General features: G+C 42.5%; 1 protein-coding gene across 1 annotated transcript; it reads right to left on the bottom strand.

The window, feature by feature from the left end:
- Positions 1-6,854: 6,854 nt before the first annotated feature.
- si:dkey-166k12.1 (organic cation transporter protein) lies at positions 6,855-16,902 on the bottom strand. Its single transcript, XM_021572415.2, has 10 exons — positions 15,729-16,902; positions 15,402-15,505; positions 13,411-13,565; positions 12,864-13,032; positions 10,789-10,903; positions 10,610-10,710; positions 9,347-9,558; positions 7,660-7,768; positions 7,372-7,584; positions 6,855-7,090 (listed from the first exon to the last, which is right to left on the bottom strand). The coding sequence occupies exons 1-10, from the start codon at positions 16,104-16,106 to the stop codon at positions 6,997-6,999; spliced, it is 1,650 nt and encodes a 549-aa protein (XP_021428090.2). The 5' UTR covers positions 16,107-16,902; the 3' UTR covers positions 6,855-6,996.
- Between the last annotated feature and the right edge of the window lie 465 nt (positions 16,903-17,367).

Genomic DNA, 17,367 nt, shown 5'->3' with positions numbered 1-17,367 from the left:
GGAATGTTTTTGTACTTGCTGCTGTTTTTTTTTTTTGTTCATGCTGACTCAATAGTGTTGCTAACTCATGACAAATAAGACCTTACTCTTCCCAACACACTCAGTCGTTCTAAACACATGATGAATACATGCCTTGCTGTTGCTAGCAGTAGCACCACATGTACATACGTACATACATACAGTGCCTTGCGAAAGTATTCGGCCCCCTTGAACTTTGCGAACTTTTGCCACATTTCAGGCTTCAAACATAAAGATATAAAACTGTATTTTTTTGTGAAGAATCAACAACAAGTGGGACACAATCATGAAGTGGAACGACATTTATTGGATATTTCAAACTTTTTTAACAAATCAAAAACTGAAAAATTGGGCGTGCAAAATTATTCAGCCCTTTTACTTTCAGTGCAGCAAACTCTCTCCAGAAGTTCAGTGAGGATCTCTGAATGATCCAATGTTGACCTAAATTACTAATGACAAATACAATCCACCTGTGTGTAATCAAGTCTCCGTATAAATGCACCTGCACTGTGATAGTCTCAGAGGTCCGTTAAAAGCGCAGAGAGCATCATGAAGAACAAGGAACACATCAGGCAGGTCCGAGATACTGTTGTGAAGAAGTTTAAAGCCGGATTTGGATACAAAAAGATTTCCCAAGCTTTAAACATCCCAAGGAGCACTGTGCAAGCGATAATATTGAAATGGAAGGAGTATCAGACCACTGCAAATCTACTAAGACCTGGCCGTCCCTCTAAACTTTCAGCTCATACAAGGAGAAGACTGATCAGAGATGCAGCCAAGAAGCCCATGATCACTCTGGATGAACTGCAGAGATCTACAGCTGAGGTGGGAGACTCTGTCCATAGGACAACAATCAGTCGTATATTGCACAAATCTGGCCTTTATGGAAGAGTGGCAAGAAAGCCATTTCTTAAAGATATCCATAAAAAGTGTTGTTTAAAGTTTGCCACAAGCCACCTGGGAGACACACCAAACATGTGGAAGAAGGTGCTCTGGTCAGATGAAACCAAAATTGAACTTTTTGGCAACAATGCAAAACGTTATGTTTGGCGTAAAAGCAACACAGCTGAACACACCATCCCCACTGTCAAACATGGTGGTGGCAGCATCCTGGTTTGGGTCTGCTTTTCTTCAGCAGGGACAGGGAAGATGGTTAAAATTGATGGGAAGATGGATGGAGCCAAATACAGGACCATTCTGGAAGAAAACCTGATGGAGTCTGCAAAAGACCTGAGACTGGGACGGAGATTTGTCTTCCAACAAGACAATGATCCAAAACATAAAGCAAAATCTACAATGGAATGGTTCAAACATAAACCTATCCAGGTGTTAGAATGGCCAAGTCAAAGTCCAGACCTGAATCCAATCGAGAATCTGTGGAAAGTACTGAACTGCTGTTCACAAATGCTCTCCATCCAACCTCACTGAGCTCGAGCTGTTTTGCAAGGAGGAATGGGAAAAAATTTCAGTCTCTCGATGTGCAAAACTGATAGAGACATACCCCAAGCAACTTACAGCTGTAATCGCAGCAAAAGGTGGCGCTACAAAGTATTAACTTAAGGGGGCTGAATAATTTTGCACGCCCAATTTTTCAGTTTTTGATTTGTTAAAAAAGTTTGAAATATCCAATAAATGTCGTTCCACTTCATGATTGTGTCCCACTTGTTGTTGATTCTTCACAAAAAAATACAGTTTTATATCTTTATGTTTGAAGCCTGAAATGTGGCAAAAGGTCGCAAAGTTCAAGGGGGCCGAATACTTTCGCAAGGCACTGTATATATATATATACCAAAGTTTTTGAATTTGATTTATTAGGCAAGTCAGTTAAGAACAAATTCTTATTTTCAATGACGGCCTAGGAACAGTGGGTTAACTGCCTGTTCAGGGGCAGAACGACAGATTTTGTACCTTGTCAGCTCGGGGATTTGAACTTGCAACCTTTCGGTTACTAGTCCAATGTTCTAACCACTAGGCTACCCTGCCGCCCCGGAAGTATGTGGACACCCCTTCAAATTAGTGGATTCTTCTATTTTAGCCACACCTGTTGCTAACAGGTGTCTAAAATCGAGCTCTGACTTTCAACATGGCACTGTCATAGGATGCCACGTTTCCAACAAGGTAGTTTGTCAAATTGATGCGATGCTAGAGCTGCCCTGGTCAACTGTAAGTGCTGTTATTGGGAAGTGGACACATCCTAGGAGCAGCAATGGCTCAGCCGTAGACACGCGCTCACAGAATGGCACTGTCATAGCATGTTTAAACATCTTGGCCTCAGTTGCAAAAATCAGTTACAAAATGCCTCTGGACGTTCCAGTAACGGGAAAGCTTCACGCTACAACACACAGTGACATTCTAGATTCTGTGCTTCCAACTTTTTGGCAACAGTTTGGGGAAGGCCCTTTCCTGTTTCATCATGACAATGCCCCATGCGGAAAGAACTTGACTGGCCTGACCTTAACCCCATTAAACACCTTTGGAATGAATTGGAAAGGCAACTGCAAGCCAGGCCTAATCACCCAAAATCGTTGCTGGACCTCATTAATGCTCTTGTGGCTGAATGGAAGCAAATCTCTGCAGCAATGTTCCAACATCTAGTGGAAAGCCTTCCCAGAAGAGTGGAGGCTGTTATAGCAGCAAAGGGGGGGACCAACTCCATTAATGCCCATGATTTTGGAATGTATGTTCAACAAGCAGGTGTCCACATACTCTTGGTGATGTAGTGTATATAGCTATGGATCAAATCTAACCTTTGTCAATGATGCCCTCAGAACAAAATACACATCAGCCAAAAAAAGCTGTAGCAGTTAATGTACTACATTTCAACACATATTCCTATCAACCAAAATGCTTGCAAGCCTCTGAATTATACAGTGCCTTGCGAAAGTATTCGGCCCCCTTGAACTTTGTGACCTTTTGCCACATTTCAGGCTTCAAACATAAATATATAAAACTGTATTTTTTTGTGAAGAATCAACAAGTGGGACAATCATGAAGTGGAACGACATTTATTGGATATTTCAAACTTTTTTAACAAATCAAAAACTGAAAAATTGGGCGTGCAAAATTATTCAGCCCCCTTAAGTTAATACTTTGTAGCGCCACCTTTTGCTGCGATTACAGCTGTAAGTCGCTTGGGGTATGTCTATCAGTTTTGCACATCGAGAGACTGACATTTTTTCCCATTCCTCCTTGCAAAACAGCTCGAGCTCAGTGAGGTTGGATGGAGAGCATTTGTGAACAGCAGTTTTCAGTTCTTTCCACAGATTCTCGATTGGATTCAGGTCTGGACTTTGACTTGGCTATTCTAACACCTGGATATGTTTATTTTTGAACCATTCCATTGTAGATTTTGCTTTATGTTTTGGATCATTGTCTTGTTGGAAGACAAATCTCCGTCCCAGTCTCAGGTCTTTTGCAGACTCCATCAGGTTTTCTTCCAGAATGGTCCTGTATTTGGCTCCATCCATCTTCCCATCAATTTTAACCATCTTCCCTGTCCCTGCTGAAGAAAAGCAGGCCCAAACCATGATGCTGCCACCACCATGTTTGACAGTGGGGATGGTGTGTTCAGCTGTGTTGCTTTTACGCCAAACATAACGTTTTGCATTGTTGCCAAAAAGTTCAATTTTGGTTTCGTCTGACCAGAGCACCTTCTTCCACATGTTTGGTGTGTCTCCCAGGTGGCTTGTGGCAAACTTTAAACAACACTTTTTATGGATATCTTTAAGAAATGGCTTTCTTCTTGCCACTCTTCCATAAAGGCCAGATTTGTGCATTATACGACTGATTGTTGTCCTGTGGACAGAGTCTCCCACCTCAGCTGTAGATCTCTGCAGTTCATCCAGAGTGGTCATGGGCCTCTTGGCTGCATCTCTGATCAGTCTTCTCCTTGTATGAGCTGAAAGTTTGAGGGACGGCCAGGTCTTGGTAGATTTGCAGTGGTCTGATACTCCTTCCATTTCAATATTATCGCTTGCACAGTGCTCCTTGGGATGTTTAAAGCTTGGGAAATATTTTTGTATCCAAATCCGGCTTTAAACTTCTTCACAACAGTATCTTGGACCTGCCTGGTGTGTTCCTTGTTCTTCATGATGCTCTCTGCGCTTTTAACGGACCTCTGAGACTATCACAGTGCAGGTGCATTTATACGGAGACTTGATTACACACAGGTGGATTGTATTTATCATCATTAGTCATTTAGGTCAACATTGGATCATTCAGAGATCCTTACTGAACTTCTGGAGAGAGTTTGCTGCACTGAAAGTAAAGGGGCTGAATAATTTTGCACGCCCAATTTTTCAGTTTTTGATTTGTTAAAAAAGTTTGAAATATCCAATAAATGTCGTTCCACTTCATGATTGTGTCCCACTTGTTGTTGATTCTTCACAAAAAAATACAGTTTTATATCTTTATGTTTGAAGCCTGAAATGTGGCAAAAGGTCGCAAAGTTCAAGGGGGCCGAATACTTTCGCAAGGCACTGTACCTGCATAATAGACTATAAGAGCTACATAATGGGTATTGTAAAAAGCTAGTGCATGTGTTCACATTTATGAACAATATTCTGATGTATTCTCAAGCTAGCATTCTCCAGTAATAGTTCTCTGGAAAAGAACATAAGGCAGTAAGATAGTAAGTACCAAAACGGCATAGACAAAGACATATTGCATAGATATACCACACGCGATTTAGATATGTAATGACAGATGTACAGTACCATGAAAATAGTTAATTGGTTCTCAATAAAAACGTTTTAGAAGGTTGACAGGTCATCATTGTTTAGTTCAGTAAGCTATACTTTTTATTAAAGGCAGTTGCTCAGGGAGTTGATGCAAATCTTCAGGTCTCAGTCAAGGTTACTCATCACATGAGCATGTTTCACCAAACAATCTAAAATCTTGTTGGCATGTTTGTGTGTGTTTTGGGGTAATTCATTTGTTTTTACCACCCCAGTAATGTTATCAAATTTCTGAAAACCAAAGTTACATGTTTGAATGAAGAGCGCTAAAAAGTTGTTTTTTTATGGATGGGAAACCTGGGCAATTCATTCCCTGTAGAATTTATGAATGACCCCCGTATTGTGTGTGCAAGTGTATATGAGCACATGTTGGTCTGCTCCTATTTTATTTTTTTTAACTAGGCAAGTCAGTTAAGAACAAATTCTTATTTTCAATGACGGCCTAGGGGGTTAACTGCCTGTTCAGGGGCAGAACGACAGATTTGTACCTTGTCAGCACGGGGGCTTGAACTTGCAACCTTCCGGTTACTAGTCCAACACTAACCACTAGGCTACCCTGCCACCCCTGGCATGGCATAGTGCTTCTATACAGACCTTCTGTATGGTATGTGGTTTTGAATCTTGTAACGAGTGAGAGGTTACCTCGGAAGTTTACATACACTTAGGTTGGAGTCATTAAAACTCGTTTTTCAACCACTCCGCAAATTTCTTGTTAACAACCTATAGTTTTGGCAAGTCGGTTAGGACATCTACTTTGTGCATGACACAAGTAATTTTTCCAACAATTGTTTACAGACAGATTATTTCACTTAGAAATTCACTGTATCATAATTCCAGTGGGTCAGAAGTTTACTGTGCCTTTAAACAGCTTGGAAAATTCCAGAAAATGTCATGGCTTTAGAAACTTCTGATAGGCTAATTGACGTCAATTGGAGGTGTACTTGTGGATGTATTTCAAGGCCTACCTTCAAACACAGTGCCTCTTTGCTTGACATCATGGGAAAATCAAAAGATATCAGTCAAGACCTCCACAAGTCTGATTCATCCTTGGGAGCGATTTCCAAATGCCTGCTCTGTCAGGAGCAAGTATAAACACCCTGGGACCACGCAGCCGTCATACCGCTCAGGAAGGAGACGGGTTCTGTCTCCAAGAGATTAATGTACTTTGGTGCGAAAAGTGAAAATCAATCCCAGAACAACAGCAAAAGACCTTGTGAAGATGCTGGAAGAAACAGGTACAAAGGTATCTATATCCACAGTAAAACGAGTCCTATATCGACAAAACCTGAAAGGCCGCTCAGCAAGGAAGAAGCCACTGCTCCAAAACCGCCATAAAAAAGCCAGACTACGGTTTGCAACGGCACATGGGGACAAAGATTGTACTTTTTGGAGAAATGTCCTCTGGTCTGATGAAACAAAAATAGAACTGGTGGCCATAATGACCATTGTTATGTTTGGAGGACAAAGGGGGAGGCTTGCAAGCCGATGAACACCATCCCAACCGTGAAGCATGGGAGTGGAAGCATCATGTTGTGGGGGTGCTAGCTGCAGGAGTGACTGGTGCACTTCACAAAATAGAAGGCATCAAGAGGCAGGAAAATGATGTGGATATATTGAAGCAACATCTCAAGACATCAGTCAGGAAGTTAAAGCTTGGTCGCAAATGGGTCTTCCAAATGGACAATGACCCCAAGCATACTTCCAAAGTTGTGGCAAAATGGCTTAAGAACAACAAAGTCAAGGTAGTGGAGTGGCCATCACAGAGCACTGACCTCAATGCTATAGAAAATGTGTGGGCAGAACTGAAAAAGCGTGTGCGAACAAGGAGGCCAGAAACCTGACTCAGTTATACCAGCTCTGTCAGGAGGAATGGGCCAAAATTCACCCAACTTATTGTGGGAAGCTTGTGGAAGGCTACCTGAAACGTTTGACCCAAGTTAAACAAATTAAAGGCAATGCTACCAAATACTAATTGAGTGTATGTAAACTTCTGACCCACTGAGAATGTGATGAAAGAAATAAAAGCTGAAATAAATCATTCTCTCTACTATTATTCTGACATTTCACATTCTTAAAATAAAGGGGTGATCCTAACTGACTTAAAACAGGGAATATTTACTAGGATTAAATGTCAGGAATTGTGAAAAACTGAGTTTAAATGTATTTGCCTAAGGTGTATGTAAACTTCTGACTTGAACTGTATTTGTGTTTGTGTGTGGATTGCTGGGATGTGTGTGAGTGGTCAAGACTCTGTTGCTAGGCGCTGTAGTTCCTGCCCCTCTGTGCTGCTTGCTAATTGGATAATGTCCTCTCCTTGGCCCTTCTTTGGAGGAAACCTGAAGTAGAAAACAAACTCATAAAACGTTTTAAACAAAAACAGTCAAGAAACACAGGTTATGGTTGGCAATAGGGGTTAGTTTGTGGACTTGATTGTGTGTGTGTGTCAGGGTTGGGGTCAATTCCAGTTCATTCAGAATGTTAACCAAATTCCAATTCCACATTTTCCTCATTGAAAAGTTTAAATTTCATTGTACTTCCTGAATTGACTGGAATTGAAATGGAATTGACCCCAACCCTGATGTGTGTTTGTGTGTCTGTCTGTCAGTAGATATAGTACCTAGTATCCCAGTTCTCTGCGTCTTCTACGGTATCCGGTAGTGGTCTGTTGGCAGTCTCTGGCAGTGCCAGGGCGAGAACTGCACCAAGCAGGGGGGTGCAGCCAAAGATGAGCATGGGTAGAGAGGGGTTTCTGGTATGGAGCATGTTGATAAGGGGGGCTAACACACCCCCTACACGGGCAAACATACTGGACACCCCTATTCCTGTCTGCCTGTAGACACACACACTGGTATTAGAATGGATTCACACAAATGAATGTGCACACACACACACACACACTTCTTACCGTAGTACAGTAGGGAAGATCTCAGCTGTATAAACGTAGATAACGGCAAAGGAAGCAGTGATACCAAACTTTCCTACCATGGCTAGACCTGTTATCAGGTTGGGATGGTCTGAGAGAGAGAGAGAGAGAGAGGGATGGAGAGAGAATGTTTATTACATGATTTTGTCATTTAGCACAACGCTCCTAACCGCTAGGCTACCTGCCGTGGTGTTTTGTAGACAGACTAGCAGCTGTTTTGTGGACCCAATATGTTACAACCCCCCCCCCTACACACACACACACCAGTGGCGGTCAGTGCCGTTTCAGGGAGGACAATTTTTCATAAGCATGGCCATAGTTCAGCGTATTGGATGACTGTCATTCATATTCCATTCACCCAGCTCAATGTAACATTGATAGGTTTAGGCTACTACATGATACTAGAATTTTCCCTATACTCATCATGAGGTTGTTACAACCTAGCCTATGAATGAAAGTTTACAACATAGGTGCACACAGGTCGAGAGACAAATTTGATGTGACAGACAGTGACACATGGACAGGCAGAATTCAATACCACCTTGCACACGCTTTCCTGCATCTAGCTGATATTGGGTGTAATCATAAGTCTAACAGTTACAAATGAGAGTTTCTATTGGACAAATTCAGGTATGTTAATCTCCGTTTTGTTCAGTTTACTTCCGTTTAAGAAATGTTTTTCAACAAGATCTGTGGAATGAATACACCCCTGATCACGAATAAACACTGTTCACAGTTTCATATCAGCCACGTTGTATTCCTTCTCGCATCTAGGTAATGCCCTCTCCTCCTTTCACCTCTTCCCTTCGCTAGTGGACTTCAATGCACAACACATCAGCTGAAAAAAACTTTCCAAGCCAAACCGCTACACACAGCCTACATCGTTGTCACCTTATTAGCTAAAGTAACGTCATAGTTCTATTAGCATAGCTAATAGAACTAATGCGTTAGTAAATCCGCTACAATCATGCAGTAACGTTACAGTGTACAGCCAGTAAGCAGTTACACCACCGGGCCCCAGTGGCAATAAATTAGTAAAACCAAAAGCTTACCTTGACTTTAGGAGTTTCAGTTGTGTTGGATAGTCATAGCCAGCTAGCTAACATAGCATCCCTCTGTTTGAGCAGTGTGTTTCGGTAGGCTAAACTAGCTCGCTGCATTTACTAGCTAAATAAGTGAAACTGAAAAAAATGATAATCTCTCTATTTCTCTTGCTTCTCCTTCATTTAGGAATAAATGTTCAACTATTTTCTTTCTCTCGCTTCGAGTCAACTACTCACCACATTTTATGCACTGCAGTGCTAGCTAGCTGTAGCTTAAGCTTTCAATACTAGATTAATTCTCTGATCCTTTTATTGGATGGACAACATGTCAGTTCATGCTGCAAGAGCTCTGATATGTTGGAGGAAGGGGGTGAGAACCATGAGCCTCTTAGGTTTTGTATTGAAATCATTGTACTCAGAGGAGGATGGAAGCTAGCTGTCCTCCGGCTACACCATGGTGCTACCCCACAGAGTGCTGTTGAGGCTACAATAGACCTTCTTTGCAAAATAGTGTGTTTTAATCAATTATTTAGTGACGTGATTATATTTAGTATAGTTTTATCTAAAAAGGATAACCTTCCTCCCATGAGGAGTTTCCACTGACACACACACACACACACACACACCTGTAGGTACAGTTAGAGTGAGCAGACAGGCCACGCCCCCCAGGGCCAGAAAGACACTCTGGGATAGGCGTCTGCTCCAAGGGAGGAACAGGAGAACCAATGACCTGGCAGGGATCTCCACCAATCCAAAGATGAACTGAGTCAGGTAGAGGTCTGAGCCCAGTTTAGATACACCTAGAGACAGTCCATAATATACCAATACATTCACAAACCTAGAGAGAGAAAGAGCAGGGTTAGACACACACATACACACAGTCTTGTATTACTAATATCCTGGGGACACACAATTCAGTCCCATTCAAAATCCAATTTTCCCTAACCATAAACCTAACCCTAACCTATACCCTTATTCAAACCCTAACACGCAACCCAAACTGGCTGCGCACGTGCGCCATCGTGCATAAATGTATTTTGTCCCCCCACACCAAACGCAGGTTAAAATATCAAAACAAACTCTGAACCAATTACATTCATTTGGGGATAGGTCGAAAAGCATTAAACCTTTATGGCAATTTAGCTAGTTAGCTTGCACTTGCTAACTAATTTGTCCTATTTAGCTAGCTTGCTGTTGCTAGCTAATTTGTCCTGGGATATAAACATTGAGTTATTTTACCTGAAATGCACAAGGTCCTCTACTCCGACAATTAATCCACACATAAAACGGTCAAACGAATTGTTTCTAGTCAAACGAATTGTTTCTAGTCATCTCTCCTCCTTCTAGGCTTTTTCTTCTCTTTACTTTATATTGCGATTGGCAACTTTCATAAATTAGGTGCATTACCGCCACCGACCTCATTCGTCTTTCAGTCAACCACGTGGGTATAACCAATGAGGAGATAGCACGTGGGTATCTGCTTCTATAAACCAATGAGCAGATGGGAGAGGCAGTACTTGCAGCTCGATCTGCGTCAGAAATAGAACTGACTTCTATGCTCGTTGGCACACGCGAGCAGTGTGGGTGCAATAATTGAATAATATAGATTTCTAAATTTATTTTGCAACGCTTGCGCATGCGACGCGAGCTGTGTAGTCAGCCTGTAACCCGAAAAACTAACCCTAGCTCCTAAACCTAAACCTAATTATAACCCTAACACTAATTCTAACTTTAACCAGAAACCCCCGAGAAATAGTATTTGACCTTGTGGGGACTAACAAAATGTCCCCAGTTTCAAATTTTTGTTTGTTTACTATTCTTGTGTGAACTTCTGGTCCCCACATGTATAGTTAAACACGTCCACACACACACACACACTTCTTAGTTACCAGACATAGAAAAGGATAAGAGCTCTTTTCCTCATCTGGGGTGTTCTAACAAGATCTGCAGCTGAGTGACTCCTTCTACCTTCCATGTCACACCAGTCCACCTAAACATACACACACATAAAATATTTTATTTGCATGCTCAAACACTGTGAAAAACATAAGATGTGTCTGTGTGGTACCTGTATAGTAGGTGGTAATACACGTCCGTTGACTGTAGCAGCTTTGCGTAGTAGAACAATGGCCTCCTCTCTCCTGTCATTGGCTAGCAACCACCTAGCTGACTGAGGAAGCACCCTGAGGGTAGAGAGAGAGTATATAATATCATATTGTATACAAAATGATTGACGCATTTGTCTCACCCATTTTTTAATTCTATTGCACACCTACAGTGCCTTTGGAAAGTATTCAGACCCCTTGACTTTGTCCAGCCTTATTCTAAAATGTATTTTTTTAAAACAAATCCCTCATTAATCTTCACACAATACCCCATAATGACAAAGCAAAAATAGGTTTTTATTTTAAAAAACAGAAATATCACATTTATATAATTATTCAGACCCTTTACTTATTACCTTGTTGAAGCACCTTTGGCAGCGATTACAGCAGAGTTTTCTTGGGTATTACGCTACAAGCTTGGCACACCTGTATTTGGGTAGTTTCTCCCATTCTTCTCTGCAGGTCCTCTCAAGGTCTGTCAGATTAGATGGGGAGCGTCGCTGCACAGCTATTTTCAGGTCTCTCCAGAGATGTTCGATTGGGTTCAAGTCCGGGCTCTGGCTGGGTCACTCAAGGACATTCAGAGACTTGTACCGAAGCCACTCCTGCATTGTCTTGGCTGTGTACTTAGGGTCGTTGTCCTATTGGAAGGTGAACCTTTGCCCATGTCTGAGGTTCCCAGTGCTCTGGAGCAGGTTTTCATCAAGTGTCTCTCTGTTCTTTGCTCTGCTCATCTTTGCCTCGATCCTGACTAGACTCCCAGTCCCTCCCACTGAAAAATATCCCCACGGCATAATGCTGTAGAAATGATGCCAGGTTTCCGCCATACATGACGCTTGGCATTCAGGCCAAATAATTCAATCTTGGTTTCATCAGACCAGAGCATCTTGTTTCTCATGGTCTGTGAATCTTTAGTTGCCTTTTGGCAAACTCCAAGAGGGGTGTCGTGCCTTTTACTGATGAGTGGCTTCCGTCTGGCCACTCTATCATAAAGGCTTGATTGATGTAGTGCTGCAAAGATGGTTGTCCTTCTGGAAGGTTCTCCCATCTCCAAAGAGGAACTCTAGAGCTCTGTCAGAGTGACCAGGTTCTTGGTTACCTCCCTGACCAAGGCCCTTGTCCCAAGATTGCTCAGTTTGGCTGGACGGCCAGCTCTAGGAAGAGTCTTGGTGGTTCCAAAAATCTTCCATTTAAGAATGATGGAGGCCACTGTGTTCTTTGGGGACCTTCAATGCTGCAGAAATGTTTTGGTACCCTTCCCCAGATCTGTGCCTCGACACAATCCTGTCTCCGAGCTCTACGGACAATTCCTTTGATGTCATGGCTTGGTTTTTGCTCTGACATGCATGGTCAAACTGCGGGACCTTATAGAGACAGGTGTGTGCCTTTCCAAATCATGTCCAATCAATTGAATTTACAACAGGTGGAATTTACAACAGGTCCAATCAAGTTGTAGAAACATCTCAAGGATGATCAATGGAAACAGGATGCAGCTGAGCTCAATTTCGAGTCTCATAGCAAAGGTGCTGAATTCTTATGTAAATAAGGTATTTCTATTTTTATTTCGAAAAACCTGTATTTTCTTTGTCAATATGGCGTATTGTGTGTAGATTGCTGAGGATTTGTTTTATTTAATCAATTTTAGAACAAGATTGTAAAGTAACAAAATGTGGAAAAGTCAAGGGGTCTGAATACTTTCGAAGGCACTGTATATTTACATGGATACAAGACAAAATGTATTTATGTTTTTCCATCATGTCTACTGTGTAATATTTATTGTGAGGTTAAAGTATTATATGTATTCAAGTGACCAGATGTTAATGCATCTAGAGATTTTTTAGGTAGGTGTGTTTCACAGTGGTGTACAGTGGACCTGACGAAGATCCAACTCGGAACGAAACGTCTTTATTGTGCGTCTGATTAAATCACCATGGGAGAATACCAGAGTTGCGGACATTACTTTTTTCTTCTGGGAGAGAGAAAGAGACATGAATAGTGAAGAGCAACCGGCCAAGCATTAGTGTGTGTGTGTCCTCACCATATATAGAAGATGAACAGAAAGCCAGGAACAGATATAGCCAGCTGTAGTTTTCTCCAGTCTCGTATGAGGTAGGCTAGTCCAGCTATTAGCATGTAGCCCAGGCCAAAGAAGTAGTCAGTGAAGACACCAGCTAACATACGACGCTGGACACACGTCCACTCTGTACCTGTGGAGAGAATGAGGGATGGAAGGAGAGGGGGAGAAGAGGGTGGAAGGAAAGCAGAGGAGAAAGGAAGGAGAGGTATAATAAGGGTTAGGTTAAGGGGAAGGGGAAGGGGAGATTAAGGTTTGAGTGGATCGGGTGGTGTGGAACTAAGGGGTTTAGGTTTCTGAGAATAGAGCTAGGGTTCAGGGGTTAGGAATAATGTGTGTTCTGGGGTTGGAAAGAAGAAATATAGGTGATGTCATTGTGGTACTGTTTAAATTCTAATAATGGATTGAATGTTTGGCATAATGGTCTCATGTAAATTACAGTCCTGTGTAAATAGCAGTCATATAGATTACAGTTAACATTTTGGGGGGGTATACATGTGTGTGTGTGTACCCAGTACAAAGGCGTTGATGATGACTCCAGAGATAGTAGTCCCCAGAATAAATCGCAGCAGGACATACACAGGGAAGTTTGGAGCGAAAGCCCCAGCCACTCCAAACACTGTCTGTAGTGCTAGGGAGAGGAGCAGGGCATTCCTCCTACCAATCCTACAGAGAGAGGGAGAGGGGGACAGAGAGGGAGAGAGGGAAGGGAGGGAGACTGTGAGTATTTATCCAAATGTATGACATTGAAGTTATAAATTCAGTATTGTACCTGTTGACCATGGGTTAGGTTTTAGGTAGGGGTCAGAGCCACTGACATTTCCTAGGTGGCTAAGGTCCGGATGGATATTGTCATTTCTATGCGTAGTAACAAACCCCCACCTCGCGACCCCAAACTGTTCACACCCCTCTTTTTGGTTGAGAGAACATTTTGCAGTTTTAAAGATAAGTTCCTGCAATTATACACATTTTGCCATGGGGCATGGAGGCCCCCCATGGGCAAATAATCTGGCCATGGTAACTACAAGATTTAGATAGCTGCTTAGTTAGCCTGATTTACCTACCTAGCTAACATCCTACCTAGCTAACATCCTACCTAGCTATCATCCTACATAGCTAACATCCTACCCTAGCTACCATCATACCTAGCTAGCATCCTACCCTAGCTAACTTCCTCCCTAGCTAACATCCTACCTAGCTAACATCCTACCCTAGCTAACATCCTCCCTAGCTAACATCCTACCTAGCTAACATTCTACCCAGCTAACATCCTACCTAGCTAACATCCTCACTAGCTAGCCTCCTACCTTAGCTAACATCCTTCCTAGCTAACATACAACCAAGCTAACATCCTACCCAGCTAACATCCTCCCTAGCTAACATCCTACCTAGCTAACATCCTACCTAGCTAACATCCTACCCAGCTAACATCCTACCCAGCTAACATCCTACCCAGCTAACATCCTACCCAGCTAACATCCTACCTAGCTAGCATCCTACCGTAGCTAACATCCTACCCAGCTAACATCCTACCTAGCTAACATCCTCACTAGCTAGCATCCTACCTTAGCTAACATCCTACCTAGCTAACATCCTACCCTAGCTAACATCCTACCTAGCTAACATCCTACCTAGCTAACATCCTACCCAGCTAACATCCTACCTAGCTAACATCCTACCTAGCTAACATCCTACCCAGCTAACATCCTACCCAGCTAACATCCTACCTAGCTAACATCCTACCCAGCTAACATCCTACCTAGCTAACATCCTACCTAGCTAACATCCTCCCTAGCTAACATCCTACCCAGCTAACATCCTACCCAGCTAACATCCTACCTAGCTAACATCCTACCCAGCTAACATCCTACCCAGCTAACATGGGCTGGTACTTAATGAACTGTAAATTCCTGACAGGTTATAAATAGCTCTCTCTAAGGTCTGTTAGTGAATGACATAACAAGAGGAAAACTGCCCATACATTACCAAATTTTGAATTTGCACCTTGTGCATTTTACTATTACAACTCATAACAGCATTAAATTGAAAGTCCGACTTAGTTCCTTTAAGTCAGGACCTGTGGTCCTTTTGACCCCGTTCTGGGAGTATGGCTGGTTTAGGGTCTGGTGGTAGGGGTCAAGGTTTATTGAAGATTCTACAGTTGTAGGATCTTAATCTGATCACCCTGTTGCCAGAGAACATTCCTGCAATGAAGAAACACTTGTAGTGCATTTGATGTTTAAAAATGATTCTAACGTTTGTATTTTCCACAGCAAATGTATCAACCCCTACAAAAATGTAAATGAATTATAATCCACATAATAATTCAAATTTCTGTTGCTGTAGGATTTTTTCCCCCTGCTGTAGTAAACTGTCTCAAATTAAGAACCTACATCTATACCTGTCTGTCATAGCTTCAAAGACGACAGTTTCCTCCAGCAAACCCAACATGTAGAGAGGGTCAGAGGTTAGAGGTTTGGGGCCAAGGGTTATGTTGTGTACCTGTCTGCCATAGCTCCAAAGATGACTGCTCCCACCAGCAGACCCAACATGTAGACAGAAGACCCCAGACTGTTGAGCCATGCCTTGTCACACACCAAGTCCCACTGAAGGAGAGAGAGAGTGTGTGAGTGAGTGTGGTGAGACAGGGAACAACAGGTCTGATGAGAGAACTGTTCATAACATCTTCCCCTAGCACAACTGAGGTTCCACCTAGTCTCCATCCATGGTACCCTGTTGACCTGTAGTAGGGAAGTGAACAGATGATACTAACATTTTCCTAGTAACCCCATTAATCTGAACACAATATAAGGGAAAGGCATTATTTACCTCAGTGATGGTAGTGCTTTGATAAATATCCTGGCTGTACACCCATCCGTTCTCGCAAGGCGCGCGCACAGTCCCGTTCTCTGTTAGAATGTCCACGAGGACGCAGGAGTCGTCCACCTGTGGATCCACCGGGATGCTGAGGTTCAGCTTTGCAGTAACAGTAACGGCTGAAGTCAAAGCCAGGCTACCATTATGAACGTTATTACCGGGGCCTGAGCTCGGGCTGTCCCGGCAGCGATGTCCTGGTGTAGCCCCGGTAAAGATGCTGGCCATCATATGAAAACCCAGTAGTATCTGAGGCAGACAGATCCACACATACAAAATCTTCTGGTACTTTCCAAACCCTCCTACAGCTGTTAGAATCTGGTCGAAATTCATTTTCAATCAATTCAATGCTCCTTTGAAGAAGGGATTATTTAAATCTCAATGAGACATTAGGCCTACTGCTGCTATTCGACCAAGTCTCGTTTGCAAAATAGATTTTATCTGAGACTAAAGTGATCTGAATAGATACACATTTAAAAATGGAATATATTTGGAATAAACCGAATCACTATAGCCAGCAAAAGGCTGTAAATCATATGTCTCCTAGAGAGAAGACCAGACAAAAACACACCACCATGTGCCACGGAGTGACAGTGGACAGACAGGTGCGTATGTCCGTTGTCCGCTCTCGTCCGTCAGTGAGGGGCATAGTTTTGTTCTTCTCACATGTCCTGGCTGAGCCCCTTACAAAACCCCTCTTAAAAATCCCTCTTATCTAACAATCCACCCCACCTCCTCCTCCTCTGTCGAAAATCAGTTGCAGTAGACTATCTTCCCTTACAATGCATATGGTAGACAACTATACATAATAGTTTCTCACATCCAAGTGTGCACAGTTGTATATTACAATCAAAGCCTTCTCTCAGAAAATCGTCAATAAAATAAATCGTCAGAATCGCGCTTCGGGCAGAGTCCCTCTGAACAAGCCCTTCCGAAACCCAGAACGGCACAACAATCTTCTGTATTGACATGCACCTCAAATCATAAGTCAACTGGAAATCAGATAAACAGTCAACCAAACGCACAAATTACGCAGAACATTGTCCAGCAAAATAATATACATCAGTGAAAGCCAGTGTCCAGTGCGCGTCCCCGAAGGTGGATGTTATAAACACCGTGTTTTTGTGGAGGTGGGGGTTGGGGTTGGGGTTGTTGCTACAAAACTGTTGAACCAAGGGAAACCGCGCGAGCGGAACAATAGCAGAGCGCGGAGAGACATGAACGCGCACTTTATAGATAGGTAGTCTCTGAACAATGACCGCTGGAGCATGATTTATTTATCATCATCCGAGTGGTTTGTTTGGATGTAGTCTAGTCTGTCTTCTTTAATTTCACTTAATTTACTATTTGTTAGGAAATAAATATGCTAACAATCGAGAGTATAGGCCTAGGCCTAATAGGCTGCGTTTAGACAGGCAGCCCAATCCTGATATTTTTTAAACTATTTGGTCTTTTGAACGATCAGATCAGCTTGAAAAATATCAGATGTGAAAATATCTTATGTAATTGGTCAAAATATAAATTAGTGACATAAAGATAAGAATTGGGTTGCCTGTCTAAACGCAGCCCTAGATGCTGCACCTGTGACCGTCCA

This window comes from Oncorhynchus mykiss, chromosome 18 (assembly GCF_013265735.2).
Source record: "Oncorhynchus mykiss isolate Arlee chromosome 18, USDA_OmykA_1.1, whole genome shotgun sequence".
NCBI lineage: Eukaryota > Metazoa > Chordata > Actinopteri > Salmoniformes > Salmonidae > Oncorhynchus > Oncorhynchus mykiss.
The sequence above is the reverse complement of the archived record's forward strand: the minus strand, read 5'-3'. Positions and strand labels throughout refer to the sequence as shown.